General features: G+C 40.1%; 1 protein-coding gene across 2 annotated transcripts; it reads left to right on the plus strand.

The window, feature by feature from the left end:
- The first annotated feature begins 975 nt into the window (after positions 1–975).
- Positions 976–15,020, plus strand: LOC111671509 (uncharacterized). Of its 2 annotated transcripts, none has more exons than XM_023428610.2 (10): positions 976–1,131; positions 3,434–3,530; positions 4,055–4,262; positions 5,465–5,541; positions 5,673–7,517; positions 7,883–8,282; positions 8,761–9,284; positions 9,476–9,963; positions 10,166–10,259; positions 12,429–15,020. In XM_023428610.2, the coding sequence occupies exons 2-9, from the start codon at positions 3,503–3,505 to the stop codon at positions 10,238–10,240; spliced, it is 3,645 nt and encodes a 1,214-aa protein (XP_023284378.1). In that variant the 5' UTR covers positions 976–1,131; positions 3,434–3,502; the 3' UTR covers positions 10,241–10,259; positions 12,429–15,020. The 2 variants fall into 2 exon arrangements, with proteins under 2 accessions (XP_023284378.1, XP_023284379.1); XM_023428611.2 differs by lacking the exon at positions 976–1,131 and adding an exon at positions 1,271–1,358.
- Positions 15,021–23,710: the final 8,690 nt, after the last annotated feature.

Below are 23,710 nucleotides of genomic sequence, written 5' to 3' on the forward strand. Positions count from 1 at the left end.
CCTTCCAAACTTCAGAGTAAATTTCTCCCCCAAAAATCTTAATAAGTTTTTACAAGAAATAATGCTGAAAAACCATTATATGGTCTGTGTCTCAGTTAAAAGACCTACTAATGTATTTGAAGTTCAAAACAGATATTAAAGCAAATATATTAACAATACAGAATATTGTTTAGATGTGCACAATTTCTGTAACATGGGACTTTAATACCAATATAATGTGTAACTTTTAAACTCTTCAACTGTGATCACTCAAAGAAAAGAACAAAAAAAAAGAAAAAAGAATGCCACTTGGTTCAGAATTAGTAATACAGACAGCTTATGTTGAAAGTTTGTAAACTGTGTCGGTGATTGGTACTATTAGATGTGATTCTATCCACTGCAGTTAAAATGAAAAGTAAAACCAGAGAAGGTAAAAGAGAGAACAGAAATAGGCTTTCACTTTTGCATACATCACTTTGTTGTTATACAGTATGTGTGGCTATTAGGCAGCAGCTTTCAAACAGCTGGGCCAATTAATATTTTTCAGATATTCTTTTCTCCCACTTATTCATACAAATGAATATGCTGTCAAATAGTTCAAGGTCAGGTTTATGTTTATATTTCAACTATAAAAATGTAGCTGAATGTGAAAATGTTTTTTCTCTCAGAGAAAAATCGATATAAATGTGTGCATCAAAAAGCTGAGTGCAACAAAAGCTCTGAGTCTGAATTCAAATTAAGTGAACAAAGCACAGTAAAAAAGACAAGATACATATACATTCATTGTACATGCTTATATGTACAGGTACGATGAGCTTTTTTGACATCGTACAATGCATGAAAAAATAAATAGGATAATGTTCACCAAGACAACAACAAGAATTAAAGCGGATCAGCCATTGCTCATAAAACACAATCCTGAAGTTTGCCTCGGTTTGCTACCATGTAGTGGAGTTTCCTAGGAGACCGTGACGCCGCCATTCAAACTGCGCAGCATGGCATGTTGGGATACCTTTTCCCATCATGGCGGACCAGTTAGTTGGCTAACGTTGACGGTTAGCATATTCAGCGGTTGTTTAGTCCCGCACATTCTAGGTCGGCAGCCATCTGGTATTTTCTGTACAGGATCTGCAGTCATCGAGCACAACCTGGGTAATTATATGCTAAAGAAAAGACAGCCTTGATGAGCGAACGAACCTGCTTTGGTGAAAGAAGTAGCAACTAAGTGTGTTAGCGAACTAGCTAGTTAAATAGCAATGAGCGTGCTAACCTAGCTTAGCGGTAGTGTCCTAGCTGAACGTGTTGGCAGTGAAACGCTGCTGAGGCCGCGGTCTGCAGGCAGCATGTTTGGCTCTTACAGCTTATACTTTGTCTAATCGGTAAGCGTGCAGAACAATTTGCCTTTAATAGAGCAGCTTTATAAAAACCACTGAGTGGGTGTTTTATTGACTTAACATGTCGTTAGCTAGCTAATGTCCGCTGCGGTGATCTGTGAATGGATGTTAACGCTAGCTGTGGCAGTGCAGGCCCGACAATGTTTGGCGTTATCTAACGTCTTTATGAACTGTCTCTTGTTGCTTAAAACTTTTTCTCAGTTCGCCTCTGTTATCCATATAGCTTCTGGTCAACATGTAAACAATTGCGTTTTCGTGTATTTTATCACTGTAACATGATGTATCGGGAACAGAAGGGCTAATTGCACTAACGTTACATGAAATCTAAAATAACATGCTGGCAGCCATACCATTGATGGTTAGCTTTAGCATTAACTGAAGCAACAATGTTTATTAGATGTGTTGGTAAACGCCGCATAACGTTGAATGTTGGTGTATTACAATTTTAGTATTGTTGTTTACCGATAAGTTATTATTGCGTAAAGGGGGGTAATGGTTTCAGCACATGAAGGCTAAGGGTGATTAAAGTGTGTTAGACTGTGGCTTCATTGCCAATGTTTGAAAACAGCAGGACTTCTCACGTTATGTGTGTATGGTGGCATGGCTAATGTTGATCGTGTTTAAGCTTTAAGGTTGTAGGATGACTACTTTCTTCAGCAAAGCGCATGGTTTGGTCAAAAAAAGTCTTAAAGATAAATCAAACCAGATCTTCATTTATGTAAAGTAGCTCGTGCCAACGGTAAAACAAATGTTGTTACACTAAGTTGTCTTTGAGAGAGTCGAATAAAATCTGATGGAGTTTTGAGTATATACTTTATATATAACTTTGTTTGCATTAGCAATCCTACCTCACTGTTGTTATTGCTGGGAATGCAACCTTTGTTGGGTTACAAGGGGGTCTGTTTGTTCTAGATGGTTATTGGCTTATACTACCAGTGCTCCTATATTTAGGTGCTGGTATACCATGTTTGAGTCTGTTACACCTCTGACTAGATAAGTATTTTGTCCTTAGCAGCTTTAGATGCTTGCAGGCTCTTCTATCCCTGATATCTTATTTATTAGCAGTCATCATACATATACACTTCTTGTTTACTTATTTTAATCTTTCTAAATTGTGCACTGCAAACTAAATGTAAAGTGTGTTTACATATTGCAAAATCAAAAGTAAAGAGTAATCACTCACTCACCCTGTTATCCTCTCAGTAATCTTGTCAGCTAAAGCATTCTGTAGGTTTATCTAAGCACTGGGGTTATTGTGTATTCAGAGATGTGCTAGTTTGGTTTGCCAACCAAACAGCCAGGTTGTTCTTAACCAGAAAAAATAAGTTCTTGTGGTGAGACGACAACAAGTTTTTAAATATCACATTGGCTGGAAGGTGTTCTTCTGATATCAGTATTGATCACACAACCTTTTGTTTAAATGGAGAGTGGATGAGACTTGGTTTGCCAGAGACACAAATTGGATCAGGAGGACTACACTGATGGTCCAGCCTTTTAATTGTATTATGTTTTTTATTTTTTTGCACCTCATTACTGCAAAAATTTGGAAATCCTGATCCTTTGGATCTTCTTCTTAGGAAATTCTATACTGTACTGTTGGTTTTAATCATCATTTAATCACAGAGGGGTCTTCTGCAGCAGCAGTCTGTTACAACTGACTTGGAATAATTCCTGCCCTCGTGGAGGTTTTAATGTTTTTGTTTTTAAACTGTTTTAGAGAGGTGTTTATTCAGCTTCATAGTCATTTTGGAGGTTGTAGTTTGTGGCACTGTTGGTTATACTGAGAGGTGTTTCTAATTTTGTCCCCCACATGTATATAAATTACGACAGACGCATGGATGCCCAGGTGTTTTGCTCCAGACCAAACGGATATCAGTTTTATCAAGTTCTTTAGTACCCTTCCTTACATGTCATTGTGTGAAATGTTACTACTTCTTGATGTAACCAAGATGGTGTTACTTACATTTTGTTCTAGCATGGCTATGAAATATGTACTACTTCATTTGTTGGTGCTGCAGTCTTTGTTGCTTGAGTTACAGTTACTCTGTTTCCTGTCTTAGTTTTGATTGAGGGAGCAGCACACGAGTGACATTAAGAGACCACTTTCCGAAATCAGGGGCACCGGCACAATGGAATGTGCAGTGGACATCCCGTCAGGTGAGTGATGGATAGTACACAAAGAAATCTGCGTCATTGAAATTTTTGTCCAGTTAGATTTTGATTTAGTTTGTTTTAATGTAGATTCCCCACAAATTTGAGGTTTAACTTTTTTAGTTTATGCCACTGTATCATAAAAGTCCATTATTGTCCAGTCACTATTTAAAACACATGAAAGTTACATTTGAATGACTTGGCCAGACTTTTTCCCCCCAAACAACTCTCCAGATGCATTTTTGATCTCCAAGAAACTCTGTGTTGGACAGATGTCAGTGTGCATGCTCTTGGATGAGTTTACGTCTTTTGAGCCTTAGTCACCGGAATATAACAGCTTGTGGTATGGCTTGTTATGGAATCACCTTACCCTCTGTGTACCTTAAACTGTGTGTGATAATCAACACAAGCCTTTAAATTTAAATACAGTAAAAGTGCAGCACTAATCAGATAATTTAAGAAATACCTTGCTCTAGGTTATGCATTTGCCAAATACTTGTGTAATCTGAAATACTGGGTGCCCTGTGCAGGTGAGGATGAGGCACCAGAGAAAGATGACTTGAATACCAAGGAAGTGAATGAGCCACCCCATAAGAAAAACAAGAAGCACAGAAAACACAAGAGCAAGAAGAAAAAGAGGAGGAGGAAGGGGGAAAAGGAGAGCAGTTCAGAATCTGGCGCAGAGTCCGATGTAGAACCACCACCCCCACCGAGACCTGTCCGAACCACCAGAGCCAGGTATGGAAAGCTCTAAAAATTGAAATACCTTACTATTGTCTGAGACTTGATAGGTGTATTCAGTCGGAAGCTGCGTTTCCACTGAAGGAAACCCAGGTACCAGGAACCTTTTGAGGAACTATGCCCGTTTCAACCGCAGTAACCAGGGTTTAAATTTAGTTCGGGGGTAATTGATAGACCCCCAAAAAAGTCCCTGGTTGGGGGGTAGTACTTTCCAAAGGTTCAGGAACTTTGGCGGGTGTGGTCTGCAGTGATGAACATTTCTGACTGGTCGAGTACTCGCTGCATTTTATTTCACCCACCGTGTTTAAAAGCCTGCAGCACCAAGTGAGCACCAGGTGAGCTCAACATTATTTACCACACTGCGAGACAGGTCCGAGAGAAGGTAAAAAAAAAAAAAATCAAACGGGACCACAAAAAATAAAGGACCACAACAACTGGGGTAGCTAGGGTTGCCACCCCGTATTGTACGGGATCATCTCGTATAATACATGATGGTCCTGTATTTGATATACTGGACTGGAGGTGTAGTGCATTTACCTCCATTGCTTTTCCATATGTCGTCGGCCTGATTTGCATAATCTTCCCTGGACTTTAGGCGAGGTGGAAACGCAGACGGGCCACAGGAACTTTTTAGTTCTTGAAGAAAAGTCCCTGGATAAAAGTTACTTTTTGGTTTAAACGTGGCTAAATTTAAGCATCCTCTTCCCATTTTATGAGATTCAATTTATCTAAGAAAGTGAGATAAAGTAAACACATTTTAGCATCAATGGTTTCTAGTCTATTCTTAGTCAGAATTTCATATTTGAGCTGTGCTCATGAGTTTTGAACATAAACCCCCATAACATGATGCATTTCTGTGTTTTTTCAACAATAGCAGTGAATACATTTCTGGGAAATCTTGATGTATTTACATACAGAAAATGTTAACAAATTGGAGTAGAAATGTGGGGTGAAACAGGCACCAAGCTACATGTTGACAGAGATATAATTGTCTCTAATATGGTTTTAAAAAAGTTTTATCCCATATTATCTGGGGAGTTTTTCTTAAGAAAAGTTCAGCTGAGTGGAGTTTTATGCCTACCTAAACAAGATTCTGCACCTTACCAAAATTGAAAAGGTGGCAACTTGTTTTGTTTTGGAAACTTCAGTTTTACAGAAATAAGGACATTTTGTAAATAAATGCTTCCTTGTGTTCATAGTGCCAGACTGGCAGCAGCTGCTGGAGGTGGAGACCATGCTGGGCTGAAAGAGGAAGGTAAAAGGGATGTAATTACAGGTACGGGATCCTCACACACAAACATAATTCATTTTCCTCAGAAAGTAAGGGGTTAATTACCCTGTTATTTGTTTGATTTTTTTTTTTTTTAAGTTTTTTTTTTTTTTTTTAATCATTATTTCTCCTCTCAGATCGTGTGGACACAGAGGGAGATTCAAAATCCAAAAAACACAAAAGACATGCAGCCAAGAAGAAGAAAAAGAAGAGGAAGAAAGATGAAAAGCAGGAAAAGCAGGAAAAGAAATCCCCATCTCGATCCCCATCAGAAAGCAGCTCAGCTTCAGGTTCTGAGTCTGAAGGTGAAGGAGGTAAAGGAGCTGGTGATGGCAAATACTCGCCAGCTGGAGCATCTGACTTGCAAGAACCAGTACCTAAACAGGGTTCAAAAAGCAAACGAGGGGAGGAGAAGGGGGTTCCCATCCTCATGCAGAAACCTGCATTGCTTGGAGTGAAGAAAGAGGAGATTTCAAATATGGATGTGTCCTCTATGGAAGGGAAGGGCAATAACACCAATGGATCAGAGAAGGGTATGAGGTCACCCTCTGCAGGCCTGGATGAGATGACACAGACAACGACAGTTAGGGTTAAGACAGAGGGTGGTCATGGAGATGGTGCATTCAGCCATGCCCACGAACTGCCTGACATCATCCCTAAACAGGAAGGTGCTACCCCAAGAGATGACCCAGGCCTGAAAGATCAGGCCAATTCAGTTCAGAGGGCAAAGATCAAGGAACATGATACATCCAGGTCCAGGTCTCCTTCCCCTTCCAGGGGCCTAGACATTAAAAGGTCTGGTTCAAGTCATAGTCAGTCTCCAACACCTAGTCCCAGTAGGGAGCAGTCTGGTGGTCAAACAGCAATGAAAGAACGGTCAAGAACCCATTCCAGGTCAACCTCAAAGGGAAAACGCTCTGCAACGCCTCTAAAGAGTCGACAGCTGTCCCGCTCTCAGTCTCCTAAACCTAGGAAGAAGTTGCTATCCCTGTCGCCCAAATCTCCCAAGAGAGGTAGGTGTCAGTCCCGGTCCACCTCTCGCTCCCTCACCCCCAAGAAGAAGGTGACAAGGTCTCCAAAGAAGTCCAAATCTCCTAAACGGCGGAGAAATTCCTTGTCTATTTCCCCAAAGCGACGCCGGAGTTCCCTCTCTCCTAAAAGAAAGGTGTCACGATCCCCTAAACGTGGTGGTCGCAGATCCCCCTCTCTGTCGCGGTCTCCAAGGAGAAGTCGAAGGTCAGAGTCACGTTCCCGTGGAGGCACAAGACGCTCCAGGACCCGCTCACCCAGACGAGGTGGTGCAGTTGGCAGGCGTTCGCGGTCACGCTCCGTCACTAGAACCCGTCGCTCCAGCTCTAGATCCAGACGTCCCGTTCGTCGCTCCAGGTCGCGGACACCAGCAAGACGCGCAGGAGGCAGACGTTCCAGGAGTCGATCCTTGTCTCGACGTAGGAGGTCACCACCCCCCAGATCCCGCCGTTCACGCTCCCGGTCGATCCGCAGGAGCAGGCGGACTCGATCACGTTCCATTGTCGTCCTAAAGCGCACCCGTCGCTCCAGATCCAGGAGTCCTCGCAAACGGACCAAATCTAGAACCCCTCCCTCCCGACGACGGTCTAAATCCAGGTCGCCGGTCAGAAGGCGTTCTCGGACCCCTGCCAGGAGAAGTCGTTCTCCACCAAGGTTTGGTAAACGCTCCAAATCCCGCTCGTTGTCACGAAGGCACCGGTCAAAGTCACACTCGCCACTACCTGGGAAAAAGAGGTCCAAATCTCCCAAGAAGAGTGGAAGAAGGTCAAAATCCAAATCTGACTCTGTGGACTTGAACAGATCAAAGTCCAGGTCTGAGTCAAGTGATGGGCAGTCTGGCAGCTGCTCCCCAGCCAGATCCACATCTTCCTCTCCTGTTAAAGCGAAGATGTTTCCTTCTCCTAAGGCGGAGCACACAGCTGGAGAAAGTGGAGGACTTTCAGCTACAACAGGTCAGACTTTTCAATCCTACGTTTTCCGGCAAACTAACATAACTCAAATTGATTTTCTTCCTATAATTGCTGTATCTGCTCAGTTACCAAGAGCTTCTGTCTATCGTAGAAAAAAAGTGAATCCTATCTCGCATATCGCCCCCACTCATAATTAGATTCCAGTGACAAATTACAATCAAGTCACTCTTGTCCCCTAATTCCTCCAAGCTGATCAGAATTGCTGGTTAACATCATGCTCCTTGTTTGTTTTTATTTTCCAAGTGGAGAATATTTATGAGTGAATAATGTGGATAAATTCAAGTGTTTTGTTCTCTTAAAATGTCCTAACATGTCTTATGCCATGTCATTTAACATGCATCATTCAGGTGGTTGGAAACCCGTGCCCTCAGCAGCTGCCTCCAGTCCCCAAGTTGGGAGCTCCTCAGATAAATTGCAGGAACAGCTTGCAACCAACCATGACAAGGAGCAGATGGAGCATACCAGTACATCCAATGAACGAGATGTTTCCAGGTCCAGGTCTGGTTCCAAAGAGCCTAACCCAGATGGATCAGATTGTTCGGAAGGCTCAGATGAAGAAGAGGATTCTTCATCTCCAGTTAAAATGGCATCTACACGCCAGAGAAGCTCCTCCATTTCAGCATCTCCAGTGCAGAAGAAGCAGTTATCCAAGTCACGGTCACCTACGGATCGCAGGAAACTTTCACGCTCAACTTCATCGCGTCGACGATCAACATCCAAGTCTACATCCAGAAAGAAGCAATCCAGGTTTGTGGTGTGTTAGTGTGTGTATTCACCCCTTGTACATCCTGAGTGAGGGTTTCTATTGGTCCTTAACCTCCTAGGACCTGGCGTCCACATATGTGGACCTCACATTTTGGGTTCTCTACACCACAATACTAACTTTTTCTCAACAAGGGCCTGGTGACCACATATGAGGATATTATACTGCCACTCAGTAATCGAAATTTAAAACTAATGTCCTCATATGTGGACATCATTTTTCTCAGGTCCCAATCAGCCTATATAGCAAAGAATAGAGCTCGGGTCTTAGGAGGTTAAAGAGCGTTAAATTAAATTATTTAAAGGTATTGGATGTTATGAACTGGAATCATGCTGCATTAGTAAATGTAACTAACAAGTAAGACACATAGCCTTCTGCTTGTTCTGTAACTGCTATCCCACCGCATTAAGTTGCAGTATTCTGTGCAAATATTAATCAGTCATATCATTCACCCTTCCTCAGGTCCAAGTCTCCAGTGAGGAAAAGAGAATCTGTCTCTCCATCAGAAAGGAAGAAGCGACGGTCTAAATCTCCTGCCCGGAGGCGGCGGTCACGCTCACGTTCCACCACACGGCGTAAACGGTCATCCTCCAAGTCTCGAACCAGAATCCGCCGGTCCAAGTCTCGCACTCCAACCCGCAAGAGGCGATCTCGAACCCGTTCACCTAACACCAGAGGGAGGAGGAGGTCCAAGTCCACAGAGAGGAGCAAGCGATCCAAGAGCCGCTCCACAGGCCGGAGGAAAAGGTCTAGGTCAGGAGACAGAAGCAGGCGATCTAGGTCTCGTTCCTCCGATCGTAGACGCAGGTCTAGATCGAGGGGTCGAGGGAGGCGCCCAGTGTTTCGCAGTCGTTCGTTCGATAGACGGGATAGGTGGAAGAGGGAACCTAGCCACTCCCCAGTTCTCATCCTGCGCAAACAGCGCCGCTCAGGGTCGCGGACAAGACGCAGCACCAGCAAGACTCCTCCACGGCTCACTGAACTGGGTAAAACAATTAGATAGTTACCAATGACAATGAAAGACAGTTAATGCTTACATTTATGATTCTATATCAACATTCATGTCATAATTTAACGTGATTTTGTTTTATGATTTGTTGTAGAGTGCTCTTATGCTTAATGTTGCCTTATTTTCCTCTCCATCCACCCTCTCTATGCCCTATTGCCCTGTGTTCAGATAAGGACCAGCTGCTGGAGATAGCTAAGGCTAATGCTGCTGCCATGTGTGCGAAGGCGGGGGTTCCCATTCCTGAGAGTCTTCGGCCAAAAGCCATCCTCCAGCTCCCTCTACCCACTCCATCTCCTGCCCCCCTCTCCTTACCTCTACCTTTACCTCTCCCAATGGGCATGGGGATGCCCAACATGCCGAATATGCCCAACATGGGTCCAATGGGGATACCCAATATTCCCGGAATGCCCAGCATGTCAAACATCACCATGAGTGCCGCTATGGCAAGTATGACAGCGGCTACTATGACAGCTGCCTTGACCAACATGGGTGCCCTTGCGGCCATGCCTCCCCTTGCCCCACTTCCCACCATCACTAACAAGCCTCCCCCCTGCCTCGCCCCCCCAACACCAACCCTTAACCTGGACCACATCGAGGAAGCAAAGAGGAAGGTCACTCAGCAGGCTAACATACACACCATCAAAGAGCTTACTGAGGTAAATGGGTGGGGGGTGAATTGGTCTGTGTTAAAGCATGTTATTGATCGACAATAATTATAAAGTTAATGTAAATGTTTGAACGAAACATTGTTGAATGTAAGAATGTTGAAGAGTGAGTAATGTGGTTTTGTGTTTGTGGCTGTATATGTGCATACAGTACCTGTACTAAGTAACGGATGTGTTTTTCTCTGTTTTGTAGAAGTGTAAGATGATTGCAAATAGCAAGGAGGAGATGGCCATTGCTAAACCCCATGTCTCAGATGATGAAAGCTAAAAACCGCCAATCCCTCACGGTAAAATTTCCAATCTTTATTCTTCCATTTCATCGTGATTCTTTATCAGTGTTTTTTAATTTCACGTTTATTCCATTGTGGGGGCGTTGGATTAAAAAGCACTTGGCATGCTGTGGTTCTCTTTTCCAAACTTGATATTTACGAATATGAGTCTTTTTCAGCAACTGAATTATACTTGTGTATTTACACTTTTAAGCTTATTAAATTAATGTCAACCTTCTCCAATTGATAATTGTCCAGTAGAAAAATATTCATCCGCTATCTCAATTTGAAATGAACTCATTTATTTTAACGCACTGTATCAGTTAAATGCTTATTGGTCCACTTTTGTCTTTCAGCAAGAACTTTCAGGGAGTTCTAGTGAATCCTGAGCAATTTACAAAAGGACAATAAACAAATTCATAAACAGTTCAACAATTTAGATATTACCTTATGCATTCTGCACAATTTCATGACATCATAAGACTAAATTAAACGATTAATTGAATCAACTGATCAATCAATGAATTAAAAGAATGAACATAATATATTCCTTCAGCCCTACAAAAAACCTTTCCTGCCTTAGTGTCACGTTTACAAATTAACTGTTAGTGTCCCTAGAATTTTTTTAATCTGCACCAGTTGAATATTTTTCCATCTAATATTTGGCTGATTTGAGAAAAGTTTCTGGCAAAATCAAGGAAAGTCTTGGCAAGACTTGGCAACTAAATACCCTCATCCTGCACACAGACTGTGATCTGCAGTCAATTCCACAAGAAGTGGAAGGGACTGTGCATTACTTCCAAACCTGACAAATTTACCACATCTTGTCATGAATTATTACTTTTTAACTGCCTGTAACAATCAGTGATGACTGCACTGTTTCATCTGCCCTCATGATTCTCGTCCTCGAGAGCCCCTGGAGAAATTTGACGTGCTTGGATGCAAAAGAAACAATATTCATCTGTTTTCACAACCACGAAACATCAGGTTCTGCTGCCTGACACATATTTGCAGTTGGGAGAAAACAGATCCTCTTTGGAGGAATTTTCTTTTCTTCTTCTGTAGTTTTAGCAGTGCATTTCCTGGTGCGCTGTGCTGATTACAATATAGCGCTGTTACAAATGAGAGAAATCCACTGAGTGAAACGCTTGTTCGAAAGAAGAGTTTATCTAGAGCTGGAGGCAGCACGAAATTAGATGGAGGAAGCTCTCTCGTAATTCTCTATGCAGGACAAAACCCTGCTTACAATGTGACAGACTAATGGTGTGAAAATATTCATTCAAAAAAGTCAACATTATATTTTGATTGAGACTGAATGGCGATGCCTACTAATGTGGTGAGCACACAGCCACATTATGAGCTGTCACTATGTTCACCAAACAAGCTAACATTAGCCTTTGTGAACATTATATGTGGAGCATTGCTACGACAGATGTCAGCTGTCGCAATTCGCAAGAAACAATGGCGATTTTTAAGGATATGAACATTTTGACGACATGTTGTTGATATAAAGTTAACAACTGAAACTCACTCACCCTGAATTCTACGTACAGATCTGGATACCTGTCTTTGAGGTGCTTAGATAAGTTTGAGATGTTTCCTCATTTCATTTGAAATGCACCGTGCCAACGTCAACATTCTGGTTTTTGGTTGTGTATAACTCCCTGCTGATCTTGGCCCACTAGTTATTTTATTTGACACCTGACAATAAGCTTTGTACTACAATTATTTAATACTACTTTAATACTGCACTGTAGCATCCATTATTGCAAAGTGCAGTTGTTAGCTTTATAATAATTCCACTCATCAACCATATCTCAAGTTTAAACATTCCCACCATCATGTGTTAACTGAGACACATGTTTTTTGTGCCAGTTTTTGCCAAGATACTGGATAATTTGAGCAGTGCACCAAACTCCCTAAACAGTAGTTCTCTTTCTCTGTGCTATTCAGACAGATTAACTCTTGCTTCATGTTTGCTAACAAAGAAAATGCTATCAGCCTTTCCTCCCACTAAACTGTTCCTCTCAATATTATGTAGACCAGCAGTAGTTATGAAGTTATGAATGAAGCCTAATGATGTCATCTTTACACATTTATTGATGATTGTGTCATTAATTAATACAAGCTTATTAGACAAACTGTTCACACTTTGACCATGTCTCCTCTCTCTTTCTCTGCACACAGCCACACATCGAAGGACTGAAGGAAAATGTAAAAAATGCTTCACAGGAGGGACCTACCTTTCCACAGTTCCCTCTGGCAGCCAGATATCCTGACTGAGTCTCGTAAACCACCCAGAAGAAGAGCACCCTAATTATCACAGTTATGATATAGGAGCACCGGCACCAGCCACTGCCCCCCTCAGCTCCCCAGTTTGTTTCTGTGTGTGTGAGAGAATGGCAGACTGTCACCTGTGATACCACTGAGAAAACTGGACATGCTGACGTGTGCACAGTTGTATGACTGTAAAGTGAATCTGTGTGTGTGTATATAGTGACTTTGACCACCCATCCCTCAGCGTTGCTGCTCATTCAAGCAGTCACTGTTGTAAAGACTGAAGAGGAAACAAACACAACTAACTAGTGGCGCAAGTGTTTTTGTAAAAGATTAGTTTCTCTAAATTTGTTTTACTTTTATGCTTTCTTAAAGGATTGTGTTGAGTGGAGATTGCTTCCTTGTTCTGCTGTATTCCCTTGGTTACCTCTAGTCCCTGTTTTTATAAACAAATAATGCAGACAAAGTTTTGGTAGATCCTCACGTGATTTGTTTTCATAAGCCTAGGTCTCCAGGGCAAGAGAGTGTCAACATGTTGTGAATCCTGGAACAGGATGCCAGATCTGATTATTTTGAAGGAAGGGAATAAATGAATACATTGGCTGATAAAAGAATAAAGTTTGAAATTTGACTACCACAAAAATGATCATCTCTATTCACAAAACAACTAATTCAGTTAGTACTGCCCTGGGTGTGAATTTCCTTACCTATATTTTAAATGACATCAAGCTAATCTTTGACTCTAACCTCCTCTTTCATTTGGGCTTTGTTGGGATTTAACCAGGAAACATGTTTGCTGTAGATTTGAATCAACATTTAATCTGCCACAGTCTTAACACAAACATCCTAACACGCATTGTTCTGTGTTTTGCAGAAGACCTAAAGATATAATTTAAAGGACTCGTGTGTAGGATTTAGTGGACTATAGCAGGGAGATTGCAGATTGCAACCAACTGAATACCCCTCCTCTCTCCCCTCCCTTTCCAGGCGAGTAGGAGAACCTACGGTGGCTTTCAGGTAACACAAAAATGTGAAAGGCCCACTCTGGAGTCAGTGTTTAAATTATCTGCTCTGGGCTACTGTAGAAACATGGCGATGCAACATGGCAAGCTTTGTAGAAGAGGACCCGATCCCTATTATCCCTATTACCTACTAAGCACCATAAAAAGACATCAATTCTTAATTTCAGGTGCTTATACACCAATGAAAACATTAATGTTATATTTTTGCCAATAGATCCCCTAAATCCTATATACTGGTTCTTAAAGATACATAGAAAACATATCATATATTTTTATTTTCTGGGAATTGCCATCATGCAATTTTAAAATTAGAAGAAACAATTGCAAGGTCTGTGTTTCTATCATTTTTCATCTGGGTTTGATTTTCGGAGCGTCATTTTAAAGCAATGCTGGTTTGTTGGATGTCTTGGATGTCCTAGTTGTTGGGACCTTGCCCACAGCACAGTACCTGCCATAATACTTGAGACTAGTGGTAAAAAATCCATCCATCCAACATTCCTGATAAGGAATGGGAGGGATGAAAATGCAAATTCTCTTAATACTGTAAAAGGAAGTAATTCTTGTTTCACTGTGTGATAGAATACATGATTAAAAACAGTTTTTGAATACACTTTAGAGAGACTTTGGTCTTTCTGTTAGGCTGTTTACATTATTAATACATAAATTCCATTTTTGTCATTTTTTAGAGGTACACAAGAAGATGATAATTCATGTTATTACACTGAGGGTGACAAATTACGAGAAGTGGTAATGGGGTTGAAGACAGACAGTTGAGTGTGTCCCAGGCTGTGACACTGTTAGATGTTTTTGTGTGTTAGACAATCAGGTTCTTTGTCTCAATTTGATTTTTTTGAACAAGGAGTTATAACCACATAAAATTTGATCATCTTGCAGCATTGTATTCAGGTGGCAAATAGAGAATTGTTATAGAGAACTGAACACGTAGTAATGTGCAAACCTAATGAAAGACCCAACAAGCCCCTTTTCATTTAATCCATTCATATAATTAATATCTTTTTTACATGTAGATACTGTTACCCTGGCCTGTATTTGGTTCTTTGTGTGAGTAAACAGGGTCCATGTTTCACTGTAAGCATTTGTCCCATTGGATAACTGAAGAACAAAGACGATCTTGGTGCTTTCGGGGAAACTGGCAGGGATGAGGTTTTTCTGGTTTTTAGTGAATCTTGCACTCATAATTCTCATTTATTTTCAAAATCTGGATCCATCCTCCTATGTCATTTTTCTATACCCAGGGCTGTTTAACTTTTGAAGATAATCTGTGACAATTTTGTCAGACTGTAACTATACTGACTCTGTACCAAAAGTGACTGGTGAATTGATTCCCTGGGGTAATCTTTAACTGTTTTAATGACAAAAAAAAGCATTTTAGGATTCATTTTTTTGGTCATTTGAATATGACACCGCTTGCTTTGTACATAAATGTGTTGATGATTATTAAAAACCTCAGTGATCTGTATTTATTCTTGTCTTTGTGTGCTATGTTCACTTAAGTCAGGTTCATAATGTGTCACTTCACATTTAAACACTGAATGCCTTCTAGAAATGGAAAGGGGAATACAGTTGAGTTTAGGCTGGTCGACGATTGTGATGAAGATGATTGGATTCATTTTTACAAACAGTTGTAGAGGACTGTGTATTTACTCATGAACTTATGACAAACAAGCATTAGTTTTTAAAAGCACTTTTATAGGCAGTTCTTTCTGTTCATCATTTACTTGATCAAATTGATTTAAAGCTGTGTGATGTAGATGCTTTACATTGGGCTGAAAAGGTTATAGTGAGATTAGATTTATTGAAATTTATCAAGGTACCATATAATATATGCAGTCAATATAAAGCATTATATATTTTAAATATCTAGTGAAAGATACATTAAAACACTACTCTTCAAACTAGTTCTCTGATTTTATATTGAAACAAAGTACATGAAGTAGATTACATTGTTTAGTAATCAATTGAGCTTTTTATATACTGAGACATAATTATCTTAAATGAATTCAATTTTTCAAACCATGAGTTAGAAATGAATACGTTGCTTGATGCTCAATCAACTGTCCTCTGGTTCCACCTAGTGGACTTTGTGATGAAACAGTTTGTAAATTTGCAGATGGGAAAACATCAAGACAGACTGAAACTTGTTTCACAGAGGATGAATAGGCTGCAGCTTGTTTTAAAAACCATGGTGGAGTGTCATTTCAGAAATGTCACTGGAGTTGGATAAACTGTATTTTAAAAGTGAATTTCATCAGAATTTAATGTCAGAGTAGTAGTGAGTATATTGCTTTAAAACATATGTTAGATGTCAAGCTTTGTATACTTATATTTTAAAGCCTTTTTTGGGCGGAGGTCCTAGATGTCTTTCCAAATGACCGACCTAAGAAAGCATAGAAATAGAATTTTGGTAAAGATGAGGAGGGACCCAGTTTTGTTTTGTTTGGCTTTGAGTGCTCGTCTAAACGTGTCAGTGTCCTTTTCTACGCACATTATTTTTGATCAAATTATAATTGACAGTACTAGTGCTAAGCTGACAACATAGTTCCACACAGCCTATTTCATGATTAAAGGTGTAATTACTTTAATTTGACACGATAGGAATAGAGTTGTAGTAGCCATATGTGCAGTGCTGTGCTGTGCGGCATACCCCATGACAAAATACTATAAGCAAACATGATGTGATTTAAAACATATGGAGAAAACTGGTTAGCACAGTGCTGGAAGCTTCCTGGGAGTTTCCTTTGTTTAAAATTAGCATCAGGTACTGCCAGGTGTGAATGGGTTCAGTTGTGCACTGAGGTTTCAGACCTATAATGAACCCCAACAGCACAACCTGACTGTTTACTTCATCGATTTGGCACATGTGTTTGTTTGTGTAAGACAAAGATAAAGATAGATAAAAGTAAATATGTATCTATGGGAATGTTGTTTGGGAAATGCAGTCTGGGAGGCCGATGTATTTCCTGGTTTTCCTTTGACTCTTGCAGTTTCAGAAAAAAAACCCACCTGCAGTTACGAAACCCTCCTACAAGTGGTGCACTTTCTCTTTGTACTGTATTTTTTACTGTGGAGAACAGTGAGTAAATACATTTCCAAAGCCTTTAATCAAGACACGTTAACTGTGAAATCACAAACAGGCAATTTTAGAGCTTCCATAGCAACAAAATGAGCATTATAACACTTGAGAGTAAACCTCTAACAGAACAGTGGGCAGTAAGTTAAGTAGGTTAGAGGCTTTGACATATCAAACACTTTATTTTCAGATTGCAAGTTTTCTGATCGACTCAGATGTCGAGTAAAGACGAGTAACCCAGGGCAATATTCATGAAGAAAGCTTAAAAGGTTTTAATCTGTAGATTTGCTCAGTGAGTTACATAAAAAAAGGCTAGAAGCTCCACAGTGAGATCAACATGGCATACACTGAGATAAAAAAAAAATACAATCATTACCATAGTCATGGATTAAGGGCTCTGGACTGAACAGTGCCGTGGATAGTTTTCCTCTTCAAATGACACAAACCCCAAAGAAAAGGAAAGAAAAGCCTTAAACTGTTCCGCTTTCTTCTTTCATCACTTCAATCTTTCATGGGTGGAACAACTTCTTATTTTGTTTGCTTGTTGTGATGGTGATTGTCAATCATTTGTCAGTTTAAACTTTGTTTTTCCCTCAAGAGTTAAGCTTGGAGACCATGTCAATTTTTTTTTTGTTTCAACTTTACCTTAAAGTTTGTTGTCGAAATGGAGGACAGGAAGCAGTGAAGTGAATCCAACATGTGCAACATTTGTTCATTCACAACATTATTTAAGTGTGTTAGTGAGTGAGCGCACATATTCATGCATACTGCACATTCAATGCATAGTTGGTTTACCTCCAAAATAAAGTTTTATATAGCACTGTAGTGTTATAGTATTATAGAGAAAAGTAGGGATATGAAAATATTGAATCTTAAATGAGACCCTCCTCAGTGTTATACATACTTTTTGCTGGACCCTCCCCGAGACAATACCCAATGTAAAACCTTCTCTCCAAGATCTCAAAACAATATATTCATGGCAAACACAACAAAATGGTGAAAATGCGGCCATTATCTACTCTGCTTAAAAAAAAAATTATTACAGCCATCAAATGAGTGAACTGGGAACAGGCTGGTATTATACTAATGCCAAGAGCACCTTTATTGCCCATGGTGCACACAATGCATTTTTTCCCCCTTTTTTATTTGATGTAAAACTGTTTGATTTATATTCATATGATTAATCTCAAAAGGGAAGAGAAATTAAATTTAAATCCAGAATGAGTTAAAGTCAGAAGATCTTTACCTGCTCTGCAAGAAAAAAAAAAAGTCGGACTACTCTCTTTTTAACCCTCCCCCTTTTGTGACTCGCCTCACCACTAATACATTTCATACAGTCAGTAAAGAAAAGGACAACTGCGACAAATGCTTTAATTAGGAATGCAGAGCCAGTATTTTAATTCCACCTTTACTTTCCAGTGTTGTTTTTGTAATTACTGTGTGTGGGTTAGCAATCTACAAACTCTGAAAGAGTAACTCAGTTTAATAGTCATGGCCAATTATACTCATGTAATATGTGGACTGTAATTACATTAATCAGTAATTACACTTATAGGCCTTCCTATCAGCATCTGCATGTGCGCTTGTTTACACACAGCACTTGCGTTTGCATGTATATGAACTGTATGTGGGTTGCATACCGAGCAGCTAGTGAGTCATTGGATTTTGCAGATCAATGGCTGTCGGTCGATGGATGGCTGAGTGCTTTGCAACGACCACCCAATCCAAGCTCTCTACCCATTCTGTCAAGCATCCAGGAAAGGAGGTCACGTACACAAATTTCCTCTCACTCCCTCTTGCTTTCCATTTTCAAAGCACACTTTTCTCTCACAGCATCGCTTCACACTCCACTCACACACACTCACACACACACACATGCGCATGCACACGTACACACAGTGGATAAGCCGATGAATTCAGCCCATGGTGGAGTTCTGGATCAGAGTGGAACTTGTTTCACTACAATGTGAGACAGACTAACGAAGACAACAGCGACAGGAAAGAGAAAAGGAGAAAAGAGGATTTGATAGGAATGAGAGGCTCGGCGAGATAAAAGCTGAGGAGTGAAGAGAAAAGAGGGGGAAAACCGAGAACAAAAGAGAAAATAAGATGCCTAATTTTACTGAGGAGGATTTGGAGCATTGCCAAGAGAATCAAGTGAGATGTGTCTGTAAGGGGCCGTGTACTGGTCGGAGTAAAGCAAAGGTTGTGACTTTGACTGTACTTGCCGTTTTTATTGTGCTGTCAAAACTGTGTGTGTGCACATTTCAGTTCAAGTGTGTGTGTGTCACTGTCCTTGATAGGGCAGAATCCAAAACTGAACAAAAGCAGGAGATTCTGCTGCAACACTGGTAGCCTACGTGAATATCTACATCTACATGATTGAAAACACACATGTTGCATTCATGCCTGAATATTTCATGAGAGCACAGGGAGGGAGCAACTATAGACTTAATTTATGGATGTGTGAAGTTAACCCGTTTCAAATATTCATGTGAACTGAAAAGTAAAAATGCAATCTCAAAAAATATCCTTTTCATTTTCCATTTTATCAGGCGATATCTTGGTCAAATTGAAGATTTAAATATGTATAAGTTTGCACATTTGCTAAGAATACTAAAATGTTCAAAGGAAATTCTTCAAAGACATTCATGTCAAAGACATTTATGGTTAGTATTCATATGACAAGAAGTATCTGAAGGCTCAAATGCTACACAACACGTGCAATAGTAAGATAAACACAACATCTGAAAACATGCAAATTTAAATCTGATTGTACCATTGCGTACGCACGTATATGTGTCTCAGGTTAATTACACTTATCCTTATCACCACCCTGTCTGTGAGCCTGTTTGTATATACAGGGGCACCAGACAGAAATGACTCTGCTCAGGAAAGCTTCCCCTTCTGACCTTTATTTGAAACAAGACTTCTCAGAGAAAATGACCAATAACAAGCCATTAGCACAGACCTTAATATATAAGTTAACTTATTAAACTGCAAGTTAGAAGACCTGCAGATATACCCACAAAGAGAGAAAACAGTCAGTCTCTATCTGATGTACAGATGACGTATTTGAAATGTGGGTTTTAGTCATTCTAAGTGGACTTGGGTCATCAAAGTCTATCCACGAGGGTAGAGGAGATGCTGCCCACTGTCGCAGAGTTGACCTATGAAGTCAGACATAGAGACGGATGCCTCCTGACGGTAGCACGTGTTGGTGTGAATGATGAAAACATCAAGGTAGTGCGGCACAGTTTGTGTGCGTGAATGTGCGCGTGACTGCATGGTTATAAGACTCTAAGTGATACATTTCTATAGAGGGGAGTGTGTGGCTGTGTGAGTCAGAGATCATTAAGTGTATGTGTGTGTGAAGTTGTGTCGTAGTGTTCAGAGCAGCATGGTTGTGTGCATATAACGTGTGTGCATGTGTCCTCTTTGTCTCTCTCTCCCTCTGTGTGTTTGTATGTGTGTGTGTGTGTGTCTGTGTGTGTGTGTGTGTGTGTGTGTCTGTGTGTGTGTGTGTGTGTGTGTGAGAGACAGCCGCAGGAATGTGTATGTTAGTTCCAGTCCATTGCTTGAGAATGAGAGCAGAGGTAGTGCTCTGTGTACACGCGCATGTGTGTTGTTAGTCACCGGAATAGAGGGAGAACCCATGTTGACGGCCACAGAGATCAAGGTAGATCAAGGTTAGTGTGTGTGAGTGTGTGTGTGTGCACGTGTGTTAGCTGCAGGGTAGGAGAGTTCCTCTTGTGTCTACACTGATTAGCATAGCATGCGTTTGAACATCAGAGGTGAGACTCTGTATTAAAGCCTCATTGTGAACACATTCAAATTTAACTGATGGTTGGCAGCAAAATTTGTTTTTTTTCATACGATTTCTGTAAGATCTGTGATAACCTGAATTATGTAGATTTTCAACTTAAAGTAGTTTAAAATAAGTGACTTAAATTGTTGTTGATGGTCACCTGAACCATCATCCTACATCTGCAGCCACACACAACTCAGACAGGTGTGTGTATGTATGTTTATATTATATTATATTATATTATATTATATTATATATTATGGGAGGCTTCAGTCCAGTGCTCACACTGAAGCCCCTAACTCAAATGTTGAGGCGTGTGTTGAAGTCATGGACGTTCCAGTCCATCGCCCATGTTACAGCTCACACTGAGAATATGAAGTGTGTCATGGTGACAAAAAAATGTTAGGTCATGATCCAACAAGGTAGAGTGGTGCATCTGTGTGTGTGTGTGTGTGTGTGTGTGTGTGTGTGTGTGTGTGTGTGTATGTGCGTCACTTGCATAGAAGGAAGATCTAGCTCATCGCTCTTGCTGACGAGTACAATTAAAGCGTCAAGGTAGAGTTGCGTTGGCGTTGCATGTGTGCACATGCATGTGCTTCAGCAGCAACAACCTATGCAGCAGCAAATGCACAAAACATATGAGTAGCTGTCATTTCATGTCGGCGCTTTGACAGTTACCTGCTTGTGCTTCTCTCGCATGACTAAAATATTCAGTGTTACACATATTGAACAGGCTGGTAATCTATTCACATCAGCTGCTGACTCATGAAATATGCTGTGAAGAGACTAGCTCTATTAGTCTTTATTAGATATTTAGGTCTCTAGTTCACAGGAAAAAGTTTGCATGATAAACCTACAGGCTGCTCGAGAAATATATGACAATGTAAGTGTAATTGACACATAGGCACTCCTCCTGTTATAACAAAGAATATAAAGGTTTCACACCTTACCCACCTGCAACAATTAAATATTGAAATCTCCAACTGGCTGATCAAATATTCATTCTTGCCACAGGGCTGTAAAGTACTCACATTAGTTAGTTGAGTGGTCTCCTTGCCTTACTGAGAGATAACTTCTAATCATGGAAAAACCAGTGTAACATTTAATTATAAACCGAATCCTTTTAGCTTGCTCATTTATTAGCTCTTCCTTTACACTGAGAGTAAAATGACCCTTCTTGTTTTTTCCCCATTTGATCAATTGCTTATCATTTCATCAGAAGAAATGAAAAACAGAAATCCATTTCTAAATTTCTCAGTTGAAAAAAATTATAGTCAGAGCATTGGTCACCACCATTTTCTAAAAATTTTCTTAAATGGCATTAATGAAATTATGCAAAGTCACAGGAAAGATGGGCAGAGAGAGAGCTGATGGTTATTTCTTTGTACCTCTGCATTAGTGGATAATTATACATCAGGGAGAAATAAGGAAGGTGAGATAGACAGAGGGGATGACATGGCTAAGGTAATGAGCCAGACTTGAAACCACCTAATGAGTTCATAGTGACTGGCTTCACATGCTGACTAATAGCATGGTCCTATTATTTGAGCTTCATATTATATAAAGTAAATTCTATCCTACTGTTTGCTATCTGATTTATCTGTTCATTATCATATGACACCATTTCTATCTTGTTCTATTATATCCTGTTCCATCCCATCATACCATATCATATCGTACTGAATCACATTGTATCATATCAGTACTTTAGTCCATTGTACCATTTTGTATTGTATCATATCGTATTAGTCTGTCTTTAATGTATCGCATCGTATCGCATCGTATCGCATCGTATCGCATCGTATCGCATCATATCATCTTATTCTGTTCAATCTGATCGTACCTTGTCCTATTCCATTGTATCTTGTTGTATTGTATTGTATCATATTGTATTATTCTGTTATATTCTGTCCAATGTTATCGTACCTCGTTGTATTCCATTGTATTGTATCTTATAGTATCATGTCATGTCATGTCATATCATATCGTATCGTATCGTATCGTATCGTATCGTATCGTATCATATGGTGTCATGTCGTATCGTTTTGTGCCGTACTGTTACTGAGATCAGCCATATGGGTAGCTTTCAACACAAGAAGTCTTTTACTTCAGTACTACTTTGTTGTAAGAGTGGAAGACCTTATATATGGTGTCACACCCAAAGTTCAAACATTTAAATCATTTGACCTGGATGAGTCCTGGAAACTCTTGAGAAAAGTCACATCTTATTTATATTATACAGGCAACCACAACTACACACCCACCATTGTTGGGTGTCTTGTTTGTTGCAGGCTGCCTGAAAAGCTGTGCTGACATACAACACTGATTCCATACATATTATTCTTTCAAAATATGTTAAAATAATACAGTTGGTGGCAAAGGTACTAAAATGTTTTGTATGTGTAGCAAAAAATGACAAATGTCTCTTCAATATCCTGCTGCCTTTCTCAGTGGACTGCATTTTTGCACATTTTATTCATGCGAGGTGTTAAATGCTGACTTGCTTTCACCAACAGCAACAAACATTTTCACTCTGCTGCTGTCCCACTTGTACACATTTTTATACATGGCAGTTCTTTTAAAGTTAAGTCACTGTTCCCTGACATAGCAAGACAGTCAAGAAATGTATGTTTTAGCCTGCTGCTGCATGCATTAATTATGGCTTCCATGCAAAATAGATTAGATCTGCAACTTCATTGAGTGGCCAAGGTAGTTGTGAGTTCATGGCTCACATGGCTCTGCTTCCAACTCCAGTCCAACTAAAAAAATAAAAAAATCAGGCAATTTATAATATTATAGCTGTTTTGGTAGGTGGTGATATTAGATCCCTTATCAGAAAGCGACAAACTCAGTGTTGCTGAGACAGTGGGTTGTCACTTAAATTCAGACAAATGAAGCAGTATATGCAGTTTTTGTAATTTTTATTCTTTGTATGAGCCATTAATTCCAGCAGAATGCATTGTGTGTATGTGTTTAAGTGTATGGTGTATCATCTTACCAAGTAGAAAATACACTCTATGACCCATGCATTATTGTTTGTAGAGTATGTAACAATTTAACACAGAGAACAGCTCCTACATTTATTTTCATAACGCTTAAACCCTTTTTCAGCATGTTACTGTTTCCATCAACATTGTGCTGTATCACAGAGAGGACAGAAAGTCTGATGTGTCATTGTTTGGGTTATTCTTCTATTTTTCTCCCGGACATGTTTGACTTTGAGAATACAAGGGGCTGTCTGTAAGCTTGTCTCGTGTTGTCTCCCAGTGTT

Source organism: Seriola lalandi, unplaced genomic scaffold (assembly GCF_002814215.2).
Source record: "Seriola lalandi dorsalis isolate HSWRI2012SDOR001 ecotype SW California unplaced genomic scaffold, Sedor1 jcf7180002054881, whole genome shotgun sequence".
Lineage (NCBI taxonomy): Eukaryota > Metazoa > Chordata > Actinopteri > Carangiformes > Carangidae > Seriola > Seriola lalandi.

Coding starts and splice junctions, on each gene's coding strand:
- LOC111671509 (XM_023428610.2), top strand. CDS start 3,503: ATGGAATGTGCAGTGGACATCCCGTCAG. Junction 4,263..5,464: donor GTCCGAACCACCAGAGCCAG/GTATGGAAAGCT, acceptor TTGTGTTCATAG/TGCCAGACTGGCAGCAGCTG. Junction 7,518..7,882: donor AGGACTTTCAGCTACAACAG/GTCAGACTTTTC, acceptor TGCATCATTCAG/GTGGTTGGAAACCCGTGCCC.